Genomic DNA, 24,705 nt, shown 5'->3' with positions numbered 1-24,705 from the left:
ACCTCCTCCCTTGAACTGACTCCTGTTACGCGGGCTTTCCCGCGAGCTTCATGTGGGCCCCAGCGACCACTTTGTCGGGTTGGTTTCCCTGTCGGATGTGGGACCCACATCGCGTTTTACGCGGATTGAGTCACAGACGAAGCTGAGGGGAAAAAATGGATTAGTTTTGTTAATGATAATTATAATAAATAAAATAGTTATAATTATAATAATTAGGATCAAATATGTGGATTATAGATGCAGATAACAATAACAAAAAAAGGTCAATTTGAGGTATGATCAATGCTCACGCCAGGCGAAGGCGTACAAGTTGGCAGTCTAGTCGTCGGAAGCCTCCCCGTCCACCTCTCTCCATTCGCTCTTTTGCGTCAGAGCCGACGGCGGAGAATTGGACTCGACCATCCGACGCCGCTTTCTTCATCTCCGATTCGTTCCACGATCTCAATCGGCGGAGGATGGGTGGCTGGAAGGCCGCCCGAAGAGGGCTCCTATTCGCCTCGTTGGTCGTCACCGCTGTGATCGCCTCCGTCTCCGCCGCGGTCACTACCCCCTCGCCGAAGAAGGCGAAGGCGTTAGACGCTTCCTCCGCTGTCTTCCCTATCCACGGCGACGTCTACCCGCGCGGGTACATGTCAAGAACTGGGTTTATGCAGATTTATGCATTATTGTACCTGATTCTTTGTCGAATTCGCAGGCTGTACTACGTGGAGATGAACATTGGCGATCCGCCGAAGCCCTACTTCTTGGACGTTGACACCGGCAGCGACCTCACCTGGATCCAATGCGACGCCCCCTGCGTTCGCTGTTCCAAGGTCGAATCTTTGTTCCCAAATTCCTCTCTAATTTCCCAAAAATCTTCGTAAGTTTCTCAAGTAAAATCCGATCCTTTTCCTTTGGATTCGTCAACTTCAGGGACCTCACCCGTGGTACCGGCCCAAGCGCACCAATCTTGTACCCTGCAGAAACCCCTTCTGCGCCGCCCTCCACTCCGGCACCGCCCAGGATCAGAACTGCGGCCAATGTGACTACGAGATCGAATACGCAGACAGCGGCTCCTCTCTCGGCGTCCTCGTCGCCGACGCCTTCTCCCTCGGCCGTACCCTCGCCCGCCCCATCCTCGCCTTCGGGTAAGCAACCTCACCCTGTTGTTTCCATAAAACTTCCATCTTTCCGATCTGTAGACTGCTCAGTAAAATGTCATGGAGACATGTCCAGGTGTGGGTACAATCAGCAGCTTACGAGCCCCAACACCCCAGCGCTCACCGACGGAGTTCTCGGGCTCGGCACCGGGAAGGTTAGCGTTCTGTCTCAGCTAAGCGATCAAGGGGTGACCAAGAACGTCGTCGGCCACTGTCTCAGCGCCAAGGGAGGCGGCTATCTTTTCTTCGGCGATGATTTGGTGCCCAGCTCTCGGATGACCTGGGCGCCCATGTCTCGGATTGGATCCCGGTGAGCTGCATTCTGCTGGAGTTCTTGGATTTCATCTGCCGTCCTCTAACTTCGTTTTGCATTAGGAATTATTACTCGCCCGGGCCAGCAAACCTCCAATGGGGGACTCGATCTCTCGGAGTGAAGCAAAAGGAGGTGGTTTTCGATACCGGGAGTACCTACACCTACTTTGGGTTTCAGCCATACCAAGCATTCCTCTCAGCTGTAAGTAGGAACTCGTTTCAGTTCTTTGGCTAAGTTGTTCCGGAAATCAACTGTTTGAGCTCTTGCAGGTGAAGAGTGACCTGTCGAAGACGCCGCTGAAGGAGGTGTCCGACGACCCATCTCTTTCGGTGTGCTGGAAAGGGCAGAAGCCATTCAAGTCTGTGAATGATGTCAAGCAGTACTTCAAGACATTAGCTCTGAGCTTTGTGAATGCGAAGAGAACGTTGCTCGAAGTACCTCCAGAGAACTACCTCATCATCACAGTGAGCATCACAACCCTCTCTCACCCTCTCTCTGTAACCGGACAATCGAGACAGGAAAGGTTGAATTGCGGGACTCTGTTGTTCTTGATCGCAGAAACATGGCAATGCGTGCTTGGGAATTCTCGACGGCACCGAAGTCGGACTCGGAAATCTCAATGTCATCGGAGGTACATGACTCGTAAACATGGATGCCATCATGAGCTCCACGTTCTTCGTCCGATTGACTTTGATGAGCTTGTTGGGTGTTCGCAGACATCTCTCTGCAAGACCTCACGGTGGTTTACGACAACGAGAGGCAGCAGATCGGATGGGTCCGTGCGGCTTGTGATAGGCCTCCCAAGTCTGGAACTTCTTCCTCCCCATGATGATCTACTTGCATTTACGTCGATGTGCGTGCATCAAAAGGGCGATTCGTAGCTCTCCAACTCCTTCCCGTGCGTTCTAGCAGTGCAGGTGGACACGAGGTTGGTCTAACTCGATTTGCCAGGCTATCCTAACAGCATAAGAGCTTTCATATTTAGTTATCTTAGAGACGATACACATTTGGACAAGACATAATGAACTATTCATTTTCTTGGTTGGATATCACTATAGAACGATCAAACAAAACTCAGTAGGAATATGAATTGATTAGGTCATGTAGCTCTTGAACATTTTGTTAAGATATGATTTTTTTTCATCAGTATCTTTCGTTTTTAGCTAATTTGATATTATTATACATGGAGATATTATAATATCAGAATCTAAAAACCTAAAACTCATTAAGTTGCACTATATTTGAGTCCATGTGGGTTTAATTTCACATATATTTAGTATAAATTATTTAAAGAAATCTTAAAATTTTGGATTAACAATCACCCAATCAAAATGTTATCAACGCGGAAATGGCGTCGACCGTATTCAATGATCAAAGCCGCGGCATTTTATATTATATTACGTGGTCATAAAACCTTGAACGGTGCAGTCAAACATCTAACCTCATCAAGTTTGACTATTGTCACCATTCCAATAGTCAAGCCTCTTTCTACTCGTTAATTCTAGGAAAATTCGCCAGCCTGAACGATTTATTCCTCCCCGTCGCGTTCACTCAATTTCCCTACCCTCGATGTCACTGGATGAACATCGAATGGGACCATCCAACTCTGACCAGTCGCGGTTGAGCTGGCGATCAGGTATAACGGCCGAAAACTTTTGCTCCCGGGTGTAACGCCCCGATGTGACACGTTCACATGCGTCTCATCGAGGAGCGGAGCTCTTCAGGCGCTCTCGTCTTCGCGTGTCCCCGTTCGCGCCTGCCACCCTCGCTGTTCATCGCAACTGCTGTCACTTCGCCGTTTCCGATTCCGTCTGGGATCACGATTCCGACGCCTCCTCTTCCGCCTCGGGTAGACTTCATCCCGCGATTGGAATGCTACAAGCGAGTCGTTACGTTATTTAGGAGTTCGCACGCGGTCATGGATGGAGACGAGGAGGCGGTGTGGAAGCGGTCCACCTGGGTTTAGGGTTTCGCGATCGCCGGCCTTCGTCCATGTCGGAGCGCGATGGCGGTTGGCGACGGAGCGGTTGACCGCCTCGTGTAGACTTCACCCCGCGATCGGACTGTTACAAGCGAGTCGTTACGTTATTTAGGAGTTCGCACGCGCTCATGGATGGAGACGAAGCGGCGGTGTGGAACCGGTCCACCTGGGTTTAGGGTGCGTGTTCTCCGGCCTTCGTATATGTCGGAGCGCGATGACGGTTGGCGACGGAGCGGTTAAGGTTCTTATCCTCCTCGGCGGCGGTGGGAGATGGGATGCGGGAGCTCTAAGGCGGAGGAGTCCAAGCTGGTCGCACTCTGCCGGGAGAGGACGGAGCTGATCCGCGCGGCGAGAGACCTTCGGTACGCCCTCGCTGCCGCCCACGCGGCCTACTTCCAGGCGCTCGCCGCCGTCGGGGACGCGTTCCACCACTTCGTCCACGAGGAGCTGGCGCCGGGGTCCTCCGTCCTCGTCCTCCCCTCATCCGAGGGCAAAAGGAAGGCCATGACTGGTCGAGGCAGTGCCATTACCGCCGCCGCTGCCTCGTCAACTTCCTCTTCTGTGACGCCACTCTCGCACTCCCTGTCGCCGGAGGGCTCCCACCTGCCTCTGTCCTCGGGGTCGGAGTCCGAGGCGAGCCCGCGGGGTGCAGGCGGCTCCACTTCGTTCGCCGACGGAAAGGCCAGCAGGGTCGGGAGTAGTGGTGGAGAGATTCCACCTTCCCCTCATCATCGCTTTTCGCCTACCAGCCCTAATTCTTCGTTCATCAGGTCATCGACGGCGATCCCCACAATGGTCTCCCAGGATCCGTTCGCATCATCTTGGCCGAATTCTGCGTATGATGGATATGGGTATCCTTTCTATGGTGTTCCAATTGGATCTCCGCCGCAGGAAAGAGAGGATTGGGCAGGTCCTTCGGCACGGGCTGTTGCCCCTGGTACTCCACCTCAACCACCACCTAACGAAGCCTCTTCTTGGGACTTCTTAGACCCCTTCAATTACTACGAGGAGTTCTTGCCCTATTATTCCGGAGGAAAGTATGGTTCACGCTCCTCCATAAGCAGTCCTGATTTGAGCGAGGTGCGTAAGCGGGAAGGAATTCCTGATCTTGAAGAGGAAGCAGATGTGGAAATGACTGAGAATAACGTAGTTGATGATGATTTGAGACAGAAGGATTCTTTCTCTAGAAGCTCAAATTCAGGTCCCAGTCGTGAAATTGGAGGAAAGCATGAGAAGGTTGGCATTGAGTTGGAAGAGAAAGAGAGAAGGAGCAGTTCAGCAGGGAGTAAAACGATAAGTGGTGGGGAGGATGCAGGATCCAATGGGAAGAAGAAAGGGGTGACATTTGAGGATGTTTCATATGTTACTGAGGAGAGCGTGCGCAGCAGTGAGAAACCGTTGTCTGCTTACAGTGATGATGATCAGCCATTGCCTGTTCAAGGTACCAGGGATGTGATGGAGGTTGTGCAGGAGATTGAGGCGCATTTCAGTTCAGCTGCTGGTTGTGGTGAAGACATATCACAGATGCTTGAGCTGGGCAAGTTGCCATACCGATCAAGAAGTAAAATGCATAGAGGTAAGATTTAGCTTGGTTCATCTGTTTCTGGTTTCATGTTCTGTGCTAGTCATGTCGAAGAAGTTTGCAAACTGAAGCTGAGAAAGAGATGCCATAGGGTTAGATGGGTGGGGTTACTTCTACATTTACATTATCTGGACCAGGGTTGTGCACTTACTAAAGGCATGAGGGATCCAAGTTAAGAAAAAGGAAATTTTCTACATTTACATTATCTCATATCTTATTTGCTTATCTAAATTGTCCTGTTATTTGCAGTCACTGTTTGAATTCTTTGGTTTCCATAATGAACATATTAATTTTTTGAGGCATGAGTTCAAATTTGGCTCCTATGTTTTACTTCATTGGATGCCTTTTGTTGCCACTGAACTTGAAAGAAACTATGAAAAGCATATTATTACATACATTCAACCATATGCATGTTTAACAACTGCATTTTCCTAGTTGCTCTGCTATCTACTTTGTAGTACTTGAGTTTTTTTGGTGTGAAGCGCACCACTTTTATGCCTTTGTTAGTTGATCCTATGTTAATTCAATATAAATTAACCTTCATCCTCCGATTTCAGCTGTGCTCTTGATCATTAGAATCTTTAGGAAAATTCTTTGCAGATGCTGGAGCCAACTTCTATCTTCATGCTTTCATCAATTTTTTTTTTCGTTTCAAGCATCACATTATGCCATAGTGGTACTGAGCACTCTAAAATTTCTTATAATATTCTTCACTCATTGTTTCCTTATTATATAGGTGCTTTAATTGTTTTCTGCAAGACTGGCACTCTAAAGAAGCTAAATTTTAGTGCATGATCATTGTAACACAACTATGGAAGAATATCTCTAGTTTGGGGAGGTTGATTAATCTAGAATGAACACAGTTTGTAAATCTTATAAATCTCGTTCCAGTCATCTCTTCCAGGATTTGGGATCGCATGGCTCTGCCTTTGTTGATACGTTCACGCCTTTCTCCGTCACGGCATTCAAGTAAGAGCACAATAAGGAGAAAAGCTGGCAATGCAGTTGCTCGAAACAGCACTGTTGCAAGGTCTGGCAGCCTTTCATCAACATTGGAGAAGTTGTATGTATGGGAGAAGAAACTCTACAGCGAAGTCAAGGTAGAGCTCTTATTACAAGAATCCACCTAAATACTGCTCTCCGGTTTTGCATTAGAAATTTAGTCATTATCTCATATGGTAGCCTTTTTGCTTTGTTGTATCATTTTGGAACATGCTTAATCTACAAGAACGAACCTAAACTATTTTCTGACTGCAATTTATTGCTATTAGAATAGAATAAGGTTGCTTAGTTCACTAGTCCAATTCATAGATAAAAATTGTGAATGTAAATTAAGTTCTCTTACTGAAAAACAAAAAGGGGGATGTATATAATGTTTAAATATTAAGTTTATAAAATGTGTTTGGGATTTATGGGCCAAAAGCTCGAATTGTTTGTCTCTATGTAAAGGAAAAGGATGTGTGTTTTTATCCAGTTATGCCAAACCAGCCTTCACTAAGATAAATGTAATAGTCATACGAACTGCTGCACACATACATTATCGAGGTCAGTTCAAACTGGTTTATATGCTTCCTCATTGGATGATTGGGAGCTGATGGCCAAGGGTCTGACTTATCTAGTGTCACAAAGATGACATGAGTGTTATCATCTCTGTACTCTCCCAAACTGTTAAGCATGGAATCAGGCTGCTTTCATAATATAGGGATTAAAGCTCTTCTGCAATTGACTGGCCAAAGGAGAAGGGATGCTACTTAGTCTTTGTATCTATCCCACTCCAATGCAATCACAAATACATGTGGATATAGAAAAACTACTGAAACTTAATTTCCGTGTGACATGAGAAAGGAAAAGAAAAGGTATGGATCTACTTTATAGAATGTACAGCAGGATGAAATTTGAGATAACCAGATGGAATAATTCCATAGTGCTTGTGGAATTAAAAAGCCATGTCGTTAGACTGTTGCTTATGTGAATTTCTTGATAGTCTTGCATAGATATTTCAAATCAAAACCATCAAGTACTGAATGATCTTCATAGTGAATAATAAAATGCTATTGCGTCATATATATTTGGTTCACGTCTTCTTTTTTTTCTTTTTTTGGTTAAAGGACTGTAATGGGGATATCTAAAGTTGTGCTTGTAGTTTCAAGATGACATACTACAAGCTGCTATGTTGGTTCTGTGCGATATCATTTGGACTTGTCAACAATTTTGCAACATCAGAAGTGCCAGGTATTGATATGTAAAATTTGAAACCCATCTATTGACCTTAGGTTACAGATGCTGAACGCATAATGTTGATCATGGTCTTAACTCTAAGGCTTTTGTGATTGCATTTTTATGATAAATTGAGTGACAGTAGAACATAAGATCATGATTTGTTATTTTATAACTGCTTTGTACTTGAATTCTTTGAAGAATCGACATGTATGTTAAATGGCTTAGGTGCTTGTTCTAGGATGAAGAAAAACTACGAGTCAGCTATGACAAGAAGCACAAGTGGCTCAAAGCTTTAGACGATAGAGGGGCAGAGAACTCCAAGATTGACTTGACCTGGGCATCCGTAAGAAAGCTGTGTACAAAAATAAGCATTATCATTAAATCAGCTAATGCTATCTCAAGCAGGATGCACAAGATACGAGATGAAGAGTTGCAGCCCCTGCTTATCGAACTCATCCAAGGGTATGAAAGTTCCAACCTCATTGTATACTGGATATTTGATATCTTAGTATTTACTCAGATAGAAGTGTGTAAGCTTATTGTTTCTCGGATCAAGTAGTTGATATCCAGTAATCTGATGAACGAGACATTTAAAGAACACACCACAGTTCCACAATGCAAATATCCCAAAATCACTTGGTATTGTCAGTAGAAATTTAGTCATCTGGTGCTACAGAAGCGAGCATTTTGCATAATTATTTACCGGTACATTAACTTCAATACTGTGAGACTGATCTGTTAATTTTTGGATATTATTAGCATATCAATTCTTGTAAATCTAATTATTAAACAAACTTGATTAATTATATATTCCTTTGCAATCTCCCCTTCTTTTTTTTTGGCTAGTCATATATGTTATAGTACACGATCATAGTTTCCATCTCCTTTCATGCAGATTTATAAGAATGTGGAAGTCTCTGCTGGATTGCCATCAGAAGCAGTTGCGTGCAGTGTCTAAGTGCAAAAGCCATAGCTTGATGATGAAAACCACGAGCCCAAGAGGCACTGCTGCAAAGGCGACAAAGAAATTGGAGCTGGAGCTGCTAAACTGGTGTAACTGTTTCGACGAGTGGATAAGAATCCAGAGAGCTTACGTTGAAGTCCTCAATGAATGGCTAATGAAATGGCTTCCTCAGGAACAAGAGCAAACCCCTGATGGACTCGCACCTTTCTCCCCAACCAGACTCGGGGCTCCATCTGCATTTATCATCTCTAACGATTGGCACCATGCAATTGCGAGTATCTCGGAGGAAAAGGTTGTTGATAGGATGCGTGCTTTTGCAGAAATCATCCACGTGATACGGAAGAGTCAAGAGGAGGAACGACGGCAAAGACTTGAAGAAGAGCGGCTGTCGCAAGTTTATGATAGAAGGCTAAGATCTAGGCAGGCAAACCAGACAAATGGGCATCTAGAGATTCTGTCACGCCATGAGGGCCGTCCGAAGCACGGAGATGATTCCTCAATGGCATTGTACACCTCGAGACAGAGATTGGATGAGAAGAGATCGACTCAGAAGGAAACGTTAAGACGACTTCAAGATGCTGCTTCCAGCATTTTGCCAAGTGGTTTACTTCCAATTGTCCAAGAATTGGAAACTTTTACGGCAGAGACACTGCATGTTTACAGTGAAATCAGAACAAGCAACAGCGGAGGGGCATAACAAAGAATTTGTCTGGCCGTGTTATCCTGTTTCAACTGAGGCCTCTATCATCAACTGCACTGCACTGCACTGCAAAGAATCACCTTGCGGGATAGTTAACGGTATACAGATGTACAGATTTCATTGATTGGTTCATTGATTGGCTGGTGATGGTGTTAACAACGGAAAGTAGTAGTAACACACCGATTGCAGGGCTTGTTTTCAAGAATTTTGATGTTGTAAAGCACTAACAAAAACCACAGAAGCAGGTGATTCAATTTCTACCAGCTCGTTGTCGGGATCGTTTGGGGGGTGGGGGGCGATTTTGCTTAAAGGTTAGGCATGAACTTGTTGCAACAGCAGCAAACAGCCTTGGTTTTATTACACGAATTATATTTGACATTACCACTGTTTAAGTTACTGCATATGATCCAATGAATGCAATACAGTACAAATGACTCATTTGCTGTCATGATATTGTTGTTCTAAGAAATCACGGATGTTTTCCTCAGAGACCAACCAACGAGATTGTTTCTTGGCCATCATAGTGCAGCTCTTGTTATCTCATCCTTATAATATATCCTTGAACGATGAACGAGGAAAAAATGGTCGACCAAGAAAGCAGGATAAACAATGCTCTCTTGGGATTGCGAGCAATATGCAACAAGTCCTTGAACAAGTGTTTTGGTGTCTTCTTCTCGTTTGTTTCTCATTTCTTTTCTCAGTTAGAACTAGGCATCAACAGCACTCCCACCTTTCTTTGCATCACAATTTAAGACTACGTACCATCACTATCCACAAGTTTCAATTCATCACCTCTCTCTCTCTCTCTCTCTCTCTCTATATATATATATATATATATATATATATATATATATATATAAGTATGCATATTTATTAGATTTCTGTGGAGTAGACCTTGCAGTAGACTAACCGTGAGAAGATGACACTTCTACAACAAAATTTGATTTCGGAAGATGACAGAAAGCATCCAAGGAAATTTTGAATGTATTGAATGAAAGATTTAGACACAGGCAATGGAAGAGCTGAGAAGAGTATGCCTATTGTGATATTGGCTGCTAAAACTACTGTCAAAATCTTGTCACTACTCCTTGTTTCAGTAATATTCTCTCCCCTATTTCAGCCAATGCCGCGGTTGTTCACCGAGATGCTTACATAATCAGTCAGTCGCCTTTAATTATGAGCAGACTTCCAGCTCAGTGATCATTGGGAGTTTCTCTGGTTGCACATGAAATGGTGAGTGAGGCGGCAGGGTAGTAAAAAAAAAAAACAGAGCAACCAGAGTTTCCTGAGAGGTTTGATGAAGTCAAAGACTAGGTCATTTGAGCAAAACCAAGGTTTTCAAAGGTTTGACACAGATGGATTAGGTGTTTGAGGAGGTCATCAGAGGGAGGATGTGATGCAGGGGGTTGATCATAAAGGGGGAAATCATACTTTCAAACAGGTACAGCTATGTGAAACGGAAAGAGTCCCCTAAGTCTCTGTCAATGTTATGTAATACTAAAAAAAAATTAAATCAGCATGCTGTCTGTGTAACTTGTTACGACTAAAAAGTGGAATTCTATCTAATCCTGACATTGATGTCCTCATTTATTATCATTCCAGTTGACAATAACATAGATGAAAGATGTGAAACCAAGATCTTCTGGGTAGAAAAGATAAACAAAAGAAGCAGCACAAGGTAGGTTGCCTAAGAAGTAACAAAATAATTCCACTTATTTGTGGCAAAAAGACCAGAGGGATGGAGAAGGGAGTTTTGCGCTAGACAGAAAGGGAAAATACAAGATTTGAGATGCAGGCTTAAAACTCATTGGACACACCAAGGTTATTCACTGGACTATATGATGTAGTTTGCAGACTTACAAGGTACAGTTTCTTGTAGAAAATTTCTCACTGTCCTGTAATTAGTCATTCTAAGATTCAACCCCTATGAGACTGCAAAATTTTGATATCAACATGGATCTCATGCACAAGAACAGGTTATTAGGCTTGGCATACCACATGATCTTGAAGACTATCTAAAGATTTTCCATTAACAGTGTCCTCTGGTTAGTCATTCAATCTTCTATCCCTGCAAGAATTTTGTTTCCATAATGGATCTCATGCTTATAGGATCAAGTCATGTCAAGACCACATGAACTTAAAGAATCCAGCCCTACTTACATTTTTCAGAATCATCGTAGGGTAAACTATCAGTTGAGATAAAATCAGCAATTAAACTAAAGCCTTAGTATTCCTTTGTTGATGCTTGCATGAAATTGCCACTAACGAAAATATATAGGACAGTGTAATGGAAAGAAAAAATAGCCAGTGAGATCCAATGCCATTTTAATGATTTGTACTTAGCTTAGTGCAAAAATTCATGCAAGTAAATGATTTCTACATAGACAAGTTCGACAGATTGCTGCTTGTGCATCATATCAAATGACAACATCAAGGCACTGTGAATTTTCTATATACATGAGATTGCATCATTTCTTATCAATATTAAAGAAAAGGACAAGGCAAAGTTATCCAGCAATGACATTCGATTCGAAACATCATTCTTCAACTCTACTCGCATGGTCTACAAGTGATAATTTTTAATGACAGAAGAGAAAATTAGATATCTGAAACACAATGGCTCTTAGGGTAATGCAGCAAGTTGGGAGCAGAAACATACTCACTTGCATCCAACAGCTGCACTATGAAGTAAAAAGATCCCCAGGAATAATTGTTCGAACCCGACATGCACCAAGATCCATCTTCTGCAACAAATGGTTGTAAGCGTGATTAGGAACATGACGAGACCAGTAACAATAAAAGATAATGTAAATAATGCTGATTCTTGGCCATTACCACTGCAGTGTTTGTCTCTTGACCAACTCTAATCCGTACTTGAATCAAGCACAACAATTTTTGGACGCTTACTTCGCGTGTCACTGCGCACAGACTCATCGCTCCCCACCTTAGGCTTCTCTGCGTCGTCATCACTGTCGTCATCTGAGTCAGAGGAGATGCTGCTAGTGGAGGGTGCCGACGGCCGGAAGCCGCTCATGGCAGCCTCGGCTGCTTCCACGGCTTCGGCAGTGTGCAGGTCGGTGATGCCCAGGAGCAAATCCATCTCGATGTACTCTTCCTCGTTCCCAGTGAGCACTTCTACGTTATAGTCCGCGCGAGAACTCGCGCCCACGTCAACCTCCAGTTTCTCGTTGGCCTCAGCGATCACTCCCAAAAAGTCCTTCACTTTGCCGAGAACTTGGCTTCGCGGGACCGCAGCCATGACGGGTTTTACTACCGAGTCTCCGTTCGTGGCGGCGGCGGCTTTGCGGCCTCGTGTCCCGCGCGCGGTCGGCTTGCCGTCCACGAGAAGGCTCTCGGGGAAGGAGGGCTTCAAGGGCTGATCTAGGCGCTCTTTCCTGCTCTCTGCCGCCATTGCTGCGATTCCAACCGCTAAGGAAGAGAACGAAAGAGTGACGGAGCGAATCCTTTCTTTTTCGCCGTTCTTTTTCTCCTCGAAACCCTAATTCGATCGAAATCGGCAATCTGTCGTTATCTGTTGGTATAAGCGCCAGGGGGCCAAAATAACGGGTCGGCTCAAGCTCCGTTGTCGTAGGCCCGATAAGCTCCGGTATTAGGATCCGCGATGACCTAGTGGCCGAGGAACACCGTTTTGTTTAGCCTAGCTGATTCACCCCTGGAAACTTTCCAATTTCACCTGGATTTTCTTAAATAATATTTTTTATTTTTCAGTCAATTGCATCTTAAAAAATAACTTAATATATATATATATATATATCGTTCGATATACTCATATCACACCGTACTGAGCTGAATACTCCTGTACAATACAAAATTATAAATCTTAAATAATATAATTATATAAAATAATTACATAAATAATATTTTAAATGGTGTCAATGTGCATATCGTAGTATTTGTGAAAATAGATTTTTGACGTTTGTGTACTGAAAAGATGAAAAATTAGCAAAGGTCAAACACGATCTGTTCATCGGACTTATCTCAAGAACATAACGAGTGCTACTGCCACAAGGGCAATTAGAGATCTAGATTTTACAGATAAGTATGGACATATAGTAAGATCTTAATGTAATTAAGATCGCCTAGAATTCAAGGAAAGGAAAATAAGGTAGGGTGCTTTACATCTGCATAATATTCAGCACAATGGGGCACAGTGAAGAGCTACACTCGCATCCTCTTGACATCATTCTCTGGTACGTTTCCATCACTTCCATTGCCCTTAATTGGGTTTGTCGAATGCTTTGCAATCTGTAAAGAAAACCCAGAATCATTAACCGACCAAATAATTAGTATTTAATGAATTCTTTTCGAGATATTCCAAGACTTACATTCTCATCAGGAACAATGGCGTATCTTTCTGATGGTGAAACCCAGATTTTGCCTGTGAAATATAAGAAAGCAGCATGAGAGTCTGTAGCCATAGGTTATCTGTAGAATCATGTTTCATAAAGCATAGTTACCTGATGAAGGCAAAAATTTAGAGGATTCTATCTGCTTGCAGCCTAATCCATCCTTGCTTATCACCTCTATCATCTTGGGAATATTCCTTAGGAAGTTAGCAAACACATTTAGTCACATGAAATCACATGAAATCTATTTGAAAACAAGCTATTTGTAATATGTTGTGGTTCATGGTTGATAGACATAAAACAAGCTATTTGTAATCTTCCCTCCCTCTTTGAAAACAACGAGCCAGAAAAAGGAAGATGCAACCTAACAGTCACATGAAATCACACAGAAAACAAACATACGTATGTAGGCATTCTTATAACAGTTTGTATAGAAGTGAACAAAGACAAGCTGTCATCATCAAGGACACCAGTCAGTAAAAAGGTTTGACCATGACAATATATTGTTCAAATCCAGATTCAAATCTTCCAGATATTTCACTTTTTTCTTTTAATTGTATTCACTGTTACCACAACAGTATCTTTTACGATCTACATTTATATTCACATACGTCTAAACCAAGATTTTTAATTTCGTACCATACCAATATATCGAGTTTTGCTCGGTACAGTATGGTATAGCGTACTGAGCAGTATGCCTTGGTGTACCGCTCGATATAAATATTTTTAAATACATATGTACATAAAAATATGTTTATATACGTGTGTTTACTCATAAACATATGTATTTTTATATACATATATTGAGTAATAATTACTATAAAAATTATTTACAAAAATATCCCCTTTCCATCTCGAGAGACGGAAAGGGGGTGATGGCGGAGCGAGCGAGGATGCAACTCGTCACTTTTATCCCCAGCTTGAACTCATCCCCCGTGAGGCACTCCGCAATGCTCTCGCGATAGCCAGATCCGGTGAGGATCTGGCCCAAGGAGAGCTCATCTCCCGCTCCCCCACTACTGCCGCCCTCAGCGACTGTGAGGAAGAAGACCAAGATGACGGTGAGAACGAGAAGAGAAAGCAACAGTCCTACTTAGGCCAAGATCCCTTCCTTCTTTGTCGACCGCGACTTCCTTGACCACAGTGGCCACGATCCCTCCGCCCCCTACTGCGTTTCGAAATTTAAAGCCTTGGCCAAACCATGTCAGATGATAATACTTGCCATTCCTACAAGGTTTTTGTATATTAGGTCCTTATTGTACAAAATAACATATTGTACAGAAAATGTGGTGACATAACTGAAGGGAAAAAGTCCTATATTGTTAAAAGATTGATATTGTTAAGAGAATTATATTCATATCAACAGATTAAATTTGCCAAGTTTCAAGCATACCGGTCAACAATATCACCATGGCCAAGCTGTCCGCTTGTGCCCCTGCCCCAAGAGAAAACATTTCCTCTTTCTGTAAGAGCAAGGGTGTGTCTCCATCCACAGGAAATTTGCTTCACCTTCTGTGAATTGATTTGAGAGATATATCAGAAGATATAGAGATCAATGCTGCATAATTTCTATCAAAATATAACCACAACTGATGATTGTAATTGTGATGAATGAGTCAGCATCTGTAAAGCCTTTTCTGCTGCAGTCTTGTTATGCAAGGAAAAAGGTGATAGCATTCCCAGGAGTTCAATGATCCATCAACTATCAAAGTTTAGCCGTTTAAGAAAATATAAAGTAGTGATGTACCTGTTCCTCCGGAAAATTAACTTGTACTGGAGAACAGTGATCATCATTATCGCCAATACCAACTTGACCAAACTAGATAAAAGACATTATGTAAGAACCACAGCAAGAACAGGAAAAATTATTCCACTACAGCATGAACCATAATAATTGGAATGTTGTAATAAAACCATTCAACATCTAAGCTGTTCAAGAACTTCTAGATCAAAGATAAACCTCAATTTATAACTGCATCTCTTTTACACATTAGGTTATACGGGAATTTCACATATTGCATTTTTAGAACCAACAAGAAGCAAAACACATGTAGTTAACCATCAATCTCATGAATTCCTGAATAGCTCTGTCATTTTTACTTAGCATGATTTAGAATGCTGCTAATACATGATTGTTGCTAAAAAAGTTCAAAATACAATGAGATAGATATGAATCCAATGGATACAAGATGGGGTAGTTGTTACTTTACTAGCAAATTATTATATGATAGTGTAGGCATCATGCTGCCTCAATATTGATGAGTTATATAAGCTGCCTCTGGATCCAGTCAGCATTGTGTCTTTTAACTCTGACATTCATTTGTATCCATAATGGAAGAATTTTATATCCCTTTTAGTATTTTCCCCAAAAAACAAAGATTTCAAATTTTAAACTCTCTGGCTTACAGCATCCAACCTGGTTCATATGAAACCTGGAAGATCACAATGACTAGGGTGCACCTATTCAATGCTGTTATCTCCACATAATTGCCTGGCAATATGGAAACTGTAGAATAGAAATAAACTTGATAGGTATCTGTCTAATATCAACTAAGGCTTTGTCCAATATCAGCTGATATACACACACACAAATGTATGTATGTATGTATGTATGATGAGATTAACTTTGTAGATTAGATTACAGACGACTTCCTTACCCTTTCAAGATGGATTAATAGGCATTTACATAGGCTTGAAATAACAAACCTTGTTCTGGCTATGGTAGTTCACTAAAAAAGTAACAAAATGAAGAATGACATATGAAGTAGCATATGATTACGGAATTTAATGCGCTCGAGATTGAGAATAAAGAAGCAAACCTTGTTCCACCCCCAACCATATAGTCTCCCATCAGATGTGAGTGCCATAGTATGTCTCCAGCCACCTGAAATCTGAAGAAAAAGAAAAAGACAAATTTGTAAATGCAAGCTAATAAAATTGACTACTATGCAAATAGAGAAATGAACTATTAAACTAAGCTAAAGTATGTTACCCAACACTAATAAATGGAATCATCATTGTTGGAGTATAAAGCTCCAGAAGATCCAAAATTCCTGGTTGCTATGTTAAATGGACTACTTATTGCACTATAAAAAAAGCAGAATAATGCAACATAGTTCAACCTTAAAATCATCAGCAATCAGGAAAAGACTGCCTATAATGATACTAGGCAACTCCACATTACCCTGACTAGATGGCAATAGTTCCAGTCTATCAGTTTTGATTGAGAACACAATGAAGATACTCAGCTGACCAAAAGAAGCTTGAATAAAACTGCCCAGAGGATATTGACAAGGCTTTCAACAAAATGTAGGACCTTATGTTTTACGGAAGAAGAATAAGATCTATGCCATACTATCAATGTTGTAGAACTTTCAGTATAAAACCTTTCAGCACAAGCATAGCATTAAGTGAAGAAGGTAATTCAGACATAAATGGTAAGAATGATGAAATAAATGAAACAATAACTGAGAGGCAAAAAGAAAAGATATTCACTTCTGCAAAGGGATACATATATGATGTTAGGAAAAATGCTTATTAGAACCTGAGATATGCAACTATCTTTTAGGGCTTCCAACCAATGCGGACTGAGGTGATCCTCAAAGTCTCCATGTCCTAATTGACCATATTTGCTCCAACCATATGTGTACAAATTCCCAGAGGATGAGACAGTAATAGTATGACGCCATCCACATGCAACGAGGACCATCTTTTCTCCCTGCATATAGTCATTGAAGTACAAGAGAATATCAAATACCTCTAAAGATCACATGAATATAAAGGTTAATTGACAGTCTCTCTGAAAGTAGATTCAATTTCCCAGATAAGAAGTACAATACCGAGAACCTGTGACAATGGATCACCATAAGTATTAAATTAATAAGATTATATAAAATTTTCACGATAAGAGAATTTCACGATCCTTATGAATTATATGTGTTAAAGGCTTAATATGATCCTTATGAAGACCATAAGAGAATTTCATGACTAAAAAGGGAAATGGCTTTTGGTATTTCATTGGAATCTGAATCAGAAAATCAGTGTCTTTGACACCTTTGGTCCGAGATTGGAAAAAAGATATAGTAAAACATAATAAATGCAACCTAGTCTCTTTACCACACAATTCATTAATTAATCAATTTTCTTTCAGAGATTTTACATAATATTCCATCTATATCTACATCTTTTTATATTTAACTGATCCTCAGAATTAAAAATTTTGCTCATTAACCCTAAAAATCACATCAATGTTCATATCCGATAAAAAATTCGTTCTCTGCCAATGTATCATATTGATTGCCAATCAGCCACAACTCAGTACAGACTGAAAAGGAAAAATCCTGGGTGGGAAGTTATCATTGAGAAGTGAGACACTAACAAATTAAACTGTATGGTGAAGGTAGTTTTCACATTGGACTGAATTGTAATTCAGGTAACCATATTTCAGAGTGTAAAACATCTCTTTTCCTCCAAAAAAGCAAACATTAAAGAAAGCACACTATACCTTGATAGAAGCAACCTTTTCTGGAATCAAGCGATCATTACGGTCACCCAAACCCAAATTTCCATAACGACCCCAACCCCAACCATAGAGATCACCATCTTCTGTAACTGCAGCGGTATGTTCAGCACCCGCAGCAATCATTTTGACACATATACCCTGATGATTATCCAACAGTGTAAAAAGATTAAAACATCCATACAGGAGCATCATACACCTCCAAAGAAGATAATCGAAATTCAGAAACTAGATACATATATATTTTATCAGTAATGAAAATAAACTAATAGTGGATTAATTTGTCAATAATTAATATGCCTTCAGTTCATCCATGATCATAAATATCATCATAATGGAATATACTTTTCAGAAATCAGAATGAAGCACAATGATGCATATTTGTGATATGCCTCGACCATTAGAAAGTTATCATCTTACCTGTTTCAATTTAATAAAATTTGAATAGACATCAACCCATGCTCAGTGATACTCAATCACAGGTTAAATATCTAGGTAAGAAAGGCAGTCTCCATAAGCTGGTCTAATGTGAAGAGAAAAAAATCATTGTTTTAATTATTTAAGTTTTAACTGATGCAGCAAGGAAGCAGTCCTCCAAGGTTTCTGGATAAATACATATATGAAATATAGGAATTGCACATAAATTTCAGACAGTAGCTCAATCAACAATAAGGAATAAGACAAAGATAACTAAAGGACAACTAAAGCAGTGTTCTCGAAAAGCTATCACAACAGATAAAGTGAGCATTCATTGTATCAACCTGAGATCTTCACTGTCATTCATAGAAAGCACAGACACATTAGGTACCATTGATAGAAAGCACAAACGCAATAGTTGCAGCATCTTCTCCTCTATTTCACAGACATAATCACAGGTTGCTTATTTATATTTCTTTCATTTCCACTCCCCTATTCTCCTTTGCTCCTCTCCTTTTTCTTTTCTTTTGTATATATCAAATTGGCTGGAATTGGTCTATTTTGCTAGTATTTGATTGATCAAGCCAACTACAACTGATTTCTAACTATAAGGCTGAGAAATCAGCCAAAATTGGATCGGCCTTAGACAATACATATATGGATCTGACAAAAACTGAACTGGAATTGGCTGATACCACAAACAATAGGATTCATATTTGCAACTGAGACCATAAGAAGCCAAGATGTTATTAATGTGAGATAAAACACCTACGACTATGTGCAAGTGAATCACCACAGGAAATATAATCAGCGAGAAAATTTGAATTTCTGAGACACAGCACACAAATTTCAGTGTGTATTATCATCATGTTATACAATGCAAAAAGAAGTAGCAAATTAAAATGAACTATTTATTTAGTTAGATAATTTAATAGTCTCCATGGAAACAGACCTGTCCAGACAGTCAGATAATCTTATGGTCTCAATTACTTGGAGAAATTTGTTTTTCTGGAATTCAATCATATAGAAGTAATTGTATCTTACAATAAGAATTACAAACTTCTCGATGTACCAGAAATGCTTGAATCTTTTGTGGTATAAGAGAGTCCTCTGTTGTGCCAAGACCAAGTTGTCCGTTTTGGTTCCGACCCCAACTTTAGAGAATACAAGAAATAAAATATTATTAGATTACTGTCTTATAAAGATGATAAAAAAGATCTATTTCAAAACAAGAGACCAGGGTTGCAAAAATTGTAGAAAATCCATATCAATTTAATAAAATTTCATACTCCACAACATGGTACAAAACATAACAAAAAACACATACAAAGAAAAGAAACTGACATCGATAGCAAGATTATTAGGATGTATAGGAAAAGATGCATATTATAAGTTATCATGACGCTCAGCAATGACCGATGTCCATTCACACCATCGAAGTGGTTCAAGTTCAGGTTTTCAAAATGTGAAACATACCATCAACTAAGTTTCTAACTTCTATATCTCCTATACTCAATCAGTATGATGAGATAATGACAATATTCTAGATATTGCTTCATGACATGGATCCAGATTTAGTTTAGATTAGACCACTGAGTTCCTCTTTGGGCTTTTCTGCCAAAATCACCTCAAACTGTCTGAAACCAGCAAAACTAGCCAAAAAACAATCTACACCTGTCTAAACTAGTGATGAAAAACAAAATTGGATCTATATTTGGTTTAGATTGAACCAGAGTTCCCATTTTGGTGTTTACTGCCAACATCACTTCATTTCAGCTGAAACTGGCATAACTTGCCAAAACCATGTACATCTGTCCTAAATTGGCTACTAAGTTACTTTTTGTTTACAAGATCACTTCAAACCAATTGAAACCCGAGAAAATAATTAAAACCAAAATACACCTAAACTAAACTGCTTGATTTAATTTTAAAAACAGAACTAGAGTAAGTTCTAACTAGGTATAAATCCAAGCCAGTACAAAAGCTTTAAGGCAATGTGTAAAACTAGAATCGGGAATAACTAGGCTTGGTGATTGCTACTTAGCTATTTATGGCAATGATAGAATAATTGAAATTTAGGAAAATCAACTAAAGATAGAGACGAAAAGAAGTGCTGTAAATATTAGACTGGTATTATTTTCTTATAAAGGTTAATGGATTTGCACCTGAATTTGAGTTATACTGCATGCTAATTCGGTTGGATTGTTTGATATCAGGGCTTCTATCTATCAAGGATCGTAATTTCGTACCGTATCGGAGTTTCAAGAGTAGCTCGATATATATATATATATATATATATATATATATATGTCTGTGTGTGTGTGTGTGTGTGTGTGTGTGTGTTAAAAAAAAGAGGCAACAAGACAACATTGCCGCCTCATCGCCCCGTTTCTTCTGCTCGCGTGGGGAGAAGAAACGTCACCTCGACGATGCTTCGTTTCTTCTCGCGACGTCGTCGAGGCTTCTTCTCCCCACACGGATGAGGAGAAGCGCCGACGACACCGAAGCCTCATCGCCTCAGACGAGGAGGCGACATCTCATCTGTGGCATCCGGCGAGAGAGGGCGGTGACAGATCAAGATCGTCGAGGGAGAGCGGCGTCGGATCTCTAGGTTCTCCCTTTTCTTCTCCCTCTTCTTTCTTCTCCCTCAGCTCTCCCTTAGCTAATACCACCCGATAGCGGGCAACGACGGTCAAAATCGACCATCACTGACCGATTTAGGGTGGTAACGGAGCGAAAGCAGCCCCAATCGATGGTACCATCCGGTACGGGCGGTATTATTCGAAATTAATATCCTTGCTGTCTATTTCCTATGCTTTACTTGGTAATACACATGAAGTAGTTGTTTCTCAATTGCTCCTTTCACATCAAGTCTACCTTTCAAAACAAATGGGTAGAGGTTAACTAAGCTGTCTCAGTAGAAAAAAGAAGAGCTGCATATTTTATGTCAAATCAAGAAAGCAGAATACAGTGATAACTACGGTAGCTTACTCCTTAAAAGTTAAAGGGCTTAGTTTGAAAATAAGGGAAATGGTTTATTAAGATGTAGTCCTTGCTGGGGCAGTGCTTCATGACAACTGCCTTCTCTGGAGAGATTAAAATATGATCAACAAACATATGAATCTTGGATATAGATAATGCCAGAAATTATAATCTCTTGCATGAGGCTATTGCATCTCCTTACATATCCAGTCTACTTCATTTCACAATATCTTAAAGGTAAACTTTTGAAAGCCCACATAACTTGTCTGCATATCTTTTACACGTGGTAAATGTAACTCGTTCTGGTAACAAAAGTTCGCAAATAAATTGTTTGTGAATATTTCATAGTTATTGGTAAATGTAATTTATTCAGGTCACAGAAGTCTGAAAAATAATTATGCATTCATAAAAAATTTTGGAGGATTCTTTGTATTACTAAGACATAGTTTCTTGAGTATTCATTCGATCCCAGCCAAAATCATAAGTTATGGTCCCCATGGTTCTTTTGTAGTTTTAGGACCAAATTGGGAACCACTTAATCTTGCAAATTCTATAATATCATTTTCAAAATGTCATTAATCAAGCTTTTAGAAACAAACAAGTCAAATAATAACTAAAATCATCAACAGTCAAAATGTAGCAGACAGCTAAAGCTAAAGTCTAAATCAGCAAAGGAGAAACATTATAAGATCTGCAGAATCAACTCAAGATATGACTAACCTTTGTACTTCTCCGTCCATAGTCACAGCCAAACAGTGGCTATCCCCACAAGCAATTTGTTTAATCTTCAAGCCTTGCAGTGCCTTAATTGACTGCGGACTGAATACATCACTAGAGTTTCCATGGCCCAACCTTCCAAAGTCACCCCTGAATTCCAAAAACAGTCAAACTAATGAGTAATGATATCCAGTGGATATATCTGAAAGAGAGTAAGCACAGTCTCCTTCAAAATTAAGACATGTATTGGAAAGTAATAGTCCACAAAGAACATATGAAGGACAAACAAGTATGCTCGGCTCTGTTGAAAATTGTCAAAGAATAACATTTTTTTTATTATCTTCATTATTATTATTATTATCCTTTTCTTCTCTCTTGTTCTTTAACTCTAATCCCAAATAAATAAAATATATTTTTCCGACTTGTCCTACATCAAATTGACAGGAAGATGTAGAAGTACAATGACAGAATAAAATGGAGACCAAGCATACCATCCCCAACTATAAACTTGATCATCTGATTGAGAATATGCTGTCGTATGATCAGCTCCACAAGTGACAGACACTATGCCTTGGCTGTCCAGCGCACTCAGTATCGTTGGAAAAAGCCGGTCTTCAGCATCTCCATGGCCCAGCTGTCCATCTTCACCCCTTCCCCAGGAGCACATAGCATTGCCAGCTTTTAAAAAATAACAAAAAGTTAGAGTAGTGATGTCATAATGATGTCACTATTCGACGACTAAAAGATCCAGACAGTCAGCAACTATTTCGTTGTTCAAACAAACTTTCCAGCTGAATCTATACTGCCTGCTGTTTGTAAGCACTCAACTTGAGTTTGATCATAGGTCATGTGTCAAAAACTTGAAACTGTCAGGCATTTCCATGGTAGAATGAACAATTTAGGGTAAAATTATTGTGCTAGATCATGATTATGACCATATTTTCATGGAAGTGAGAAAATGAATAATGTTGCAGAAATATAAATTTATCAGAGAAAACAGTAAAAAACCATGGCCGAAACAAATCCCACAAATCAGAAAAAAAAAAACTAAATTAAGAAGAAAAACAGCATGCAAGCTATGCTGCCAAAATGTCAGCCTCAAATGCTCCAATAGTGTGTTGTGCACATTCAGCAGCACTCAACTAAGTGCGATCTTTCCAAGTAAAGGCGAACTTTCAACACAACGGCAATAGCATTTGATGGAAGATTTTTTTAGCAGCATTTTGTGACATGATGTACCCGATAGCGGGTTCCGCTAGTTATAGCGTCTCACAAATCCGATAGCCTTGCATGAACAACTATGTCTACAACTCAAATCAAACAGCGGAAACTGCTTCTTCCCGATCACCCAAAAACGCAAGCAATTCAACGCAACCCAGCCCCAAATCGATAGAAAAACTCAAAATCCGTACAAGTTATAGCTGAGCGACAGCGACATAATCGACATCAAGAAAAGAGATTTCAACTCACAGAGAAGAGCGACGGAATGGCTGGCGCCGGCGGAGATGAGGAGGACCTCGCGAGCTGGCGCGGCGACCTCTCCCCCGCTCCCTTCCTCTTCCATCGACATCGCGCTGCCTTCCATCCCCTTCTCTCCCACCGTCGCCAACCAAAAGTTCGATGAAATGTGTGAAAAAAGAGACCAGAATATATCTCAAGAAAGCACGAAGTCACGGCAACAACAAAAAACAACTAAAGCTCCGGCTTTTTTTCTTGTTCCCTTCCGCGTGATCTTTATGGCACCGCCGCTGCTGCCATAGGCGTAGTGGCAACACTCCTCCTCGATGGAGATCGGTTGGCTGCACACCCCAGCATTTAATGGCGTGAGAGGACGGGCGACTCGCTGCCGACCACAAGCGCGACGCCCCGCTCTTTCATCTTGCCCACGGTCTCTCTCCTCCACAAGGTCTTGTCCTTTTCCTCTTCCCCCTTCTCTTCTCTCGCCGCCCGATCGGCATCCCCATACCGCCCCCTTGTTTTCCCCCTCCGCGTGCGCATGTCGCGTGAGGTAGTAAATGCATCGAGCTGCCCCGGCGATCGGTCTATCTCATGGGTCCCAGCGCGACTATTTGGGCCCATTAACGCTGTGCCACGTGGTACCTCATGCACGAACAGTTTCCAGGGTGCAAGCCATGTGTCTTTCGACATCGGTAAGTCAGAATTAAAATAATTATTATTTTAATTAAATATGTTATCGGATCGGATTCTGACAAATGAATCCAATCGGTTGATAGAATTAGATGAGCTCATGATGTGATCTATCTCACGCAAGCACGACATCATCGGTGGATCATTGAGTGCAACAAATGCTTTGTCTGCAACATGAACGCGGCGGGGACTTATCGTCTGCCCCGCGAAGTACAGACAGCGTTCTACGAACCACCGGGAGCCGAGTTATTGCGTGCACATGGCTCCGTTATCTGCGGCTCATCCTTCGGAAGGCGATGCAACGCGACACATACAAGCAAACACCTTGAGGTCCTCGCCGTCGATGGTTGTTGTGTCGCGGAAGGATCATCTTTGTGCGTCGCCTTTCTGCGGCTCATCATCCTTCGGAAGGCGATGCAACGCGACGCATACAAGCAAACACCTTGAGGTCGTCGTCGTCGATGGTTGTGTCGCGGAAGGATCATCTTTGTGCGTCGCCTTTCTGCGGCTCATCATCCTTCGGAAGGCGATGCAACGCGACGCATACAAGCAAACACCTTGAGGTCGTCGTCGTCGATGGTTGTGTCGCGGAAGGATCATCTTTGTGCGTCGCCTTTCTGCGGCTCATCATCCTTCGGAAGGCGATGCAACGCGAC

The 24,705-nt window shown here is 41.3% G+C and overlaps 4 protein-coding genes across 11 annotated transcripts; 2 read left to right on the top strand and 2 right to left on the bottom strand.

Annotated features, from left to right (window-relative positions):
• Positions 1-279: 279 nt before the first annotated feature.
• LOC135633834 (aspartic proteinase Asp1-like) lies at positions 280-2,499 on the top strand. The gene is made up of 8 exons (XM_065143772.1): positions 280-625; positions 695-812; positions 913-1,127; positions 1,216-1,449; positions 1,515-1,653; positions 1,722-1,916; positions 2,011-2,083; positions 2,169-2,499. The coding sequence occupies exons 1-8, from the start codon at positions 456-458 to the stop codon at positions 2,279-2,281; spliced, it is 1,257 nt and encodes a 418-aa protein (XP_064999844.1). The 5' UTR covers positions 280-455; the 3' UTR covers positions 2,282-2,499.
• A 142-nt stretch (positions 2,500-2,641) lies between these two features.
• Positions 2,642-9,104, top strand: LOC103979638 (protein ALTERED PHOSPHATE STARVATION RESPONSE 1). The gene is made up of 4 exons (XM_018823669.2): positions 2,642-5,009; positions 5,907-6,115; positions 7,474-7,697; positions 8,131-9,104. The coding sequence occupies exons 1-4, from the start codon at positions 3,704-3,706 to the stop codon at positions 8,894-8,896; spliced, it is 2,505 nt and encodes an 834-aa protein (XP_018679214.2). The 5' UTR covers positions 2,642-3,703; the 3' UTR covers positions 8,897-9,104.
• A 2,302-nt stretch (positions 9,105-11,406) lies between these two features.
• Positions 11,407-12,420, bottom strand: LOC135633835 (uncharacterized). Of its 6 annotated transcripts, none has more exons than XR_010495166.1 (3): positions 11,735-12,420; positions 11,559-11,640; positions 11,407-11,462 (listed from the first exon to the last, which is right to left on the bottom strand). XR_010495166.1 is itself a non-coding variant. In XM_065143774.1 (2 exons), the coding sequence occupies exon 1, from the start codon at positions 12,309-12,311 to the stop codon at positions 11,763-11,765; it is 549 nt and encodes a 182-aa protein (XP_064999846.1). In that variant the 5' UTR covers positions 12,312-12,420; the 3' UTR covers positions 11,407-11,640; positions 11,735-11,762. The 6 variants fall into 6 exon arrangements, 2 of the variants coding, with proteins under 2 accessions (XP_064999846.1, XP_064999845.1); XR_010495167.1 differs by having other exon boundaries at positions 11,563-11,640; XR_010495164.1 differs by having other exon boundaries at positions 11,559-11,643; positions 11,735-12,419.
• Positions 12,421-12,859: 439 nt separating this feature from the next.
• LOC135633770 (ultraviolet-B receptor UVR8-like) lies at positions 12,860-23,867 on the bottom strand. 3 transcript variants are annotated; one of them, XM_065143659.1, is made up of 13 exons: positions 23,595-23,865; positions 23,372-23,489; positions 22,393-22,579; positions 21,905-22,051; positions 19,275-19,356; positions 17,771-17,926; positions 16,811-16,984; positions 16,086-16,157; positions 15,014-15,085; positions 14,660-14,778; positions 13,378-13,463; positions 13,246-13,298; positions 12,860-13,165 (listed from the first exon to the last, which is right to left on the bottom strand). In XM_065143659.1, the coding sequence occupies exons 2-13, from the start codon at positions 23,484-23,486 to the stop codon at positions 13,079-13,081; spliced, it is 1,350 nt and encodes a 449-aa protein (XP_064999731.1). In that variant the 5' UTR covers positions 23,487-23,489; positions 23,595-23,865; the 3' UTR covers positions 12,860-13,078. The 3 variants fall into 3 exon arrangements, with proteins under 3 accessions (XP_064999731.1, XP_064999733.1, XP_064999732.1); XM_065143661.1 differs by lacking the exon at positions 15,014-15,085 and having other exon boundaries at positions 23,372-23,866; XM_065143660.1 differs by lacking the exons at positions 12,860-13,165; positions 13,246-13,298; positions 13,378-13,463 and adding an exon at positions 13,666-14,493 and having other exon boundaries at positions 23,372-23,867.
• Between the last annotated feature and the right edge of the window lie 838 nt (positions 23,868-24,705).

Source organism: Musa acuminata, chromosome BXJ3-3 (genome assembly GCF_036884655.1).
Source record: "Musa acuminata AAA Group cultivar baxijiao chromosome BXJ3-3, Cavendish_Baxijiao_AAA, whole genome shotgun sequence".
Taxonomy (NCBI): domain Eukaryota; kingdom Viridiplantae; phylum Streptophyta; class Magnoliopsida; order Zingiberales; family Musaceae; genus Musa; species Musa acuminata.
This window is presented reverse-complemented; position numbering and strand designations above follow the sequence as displayed.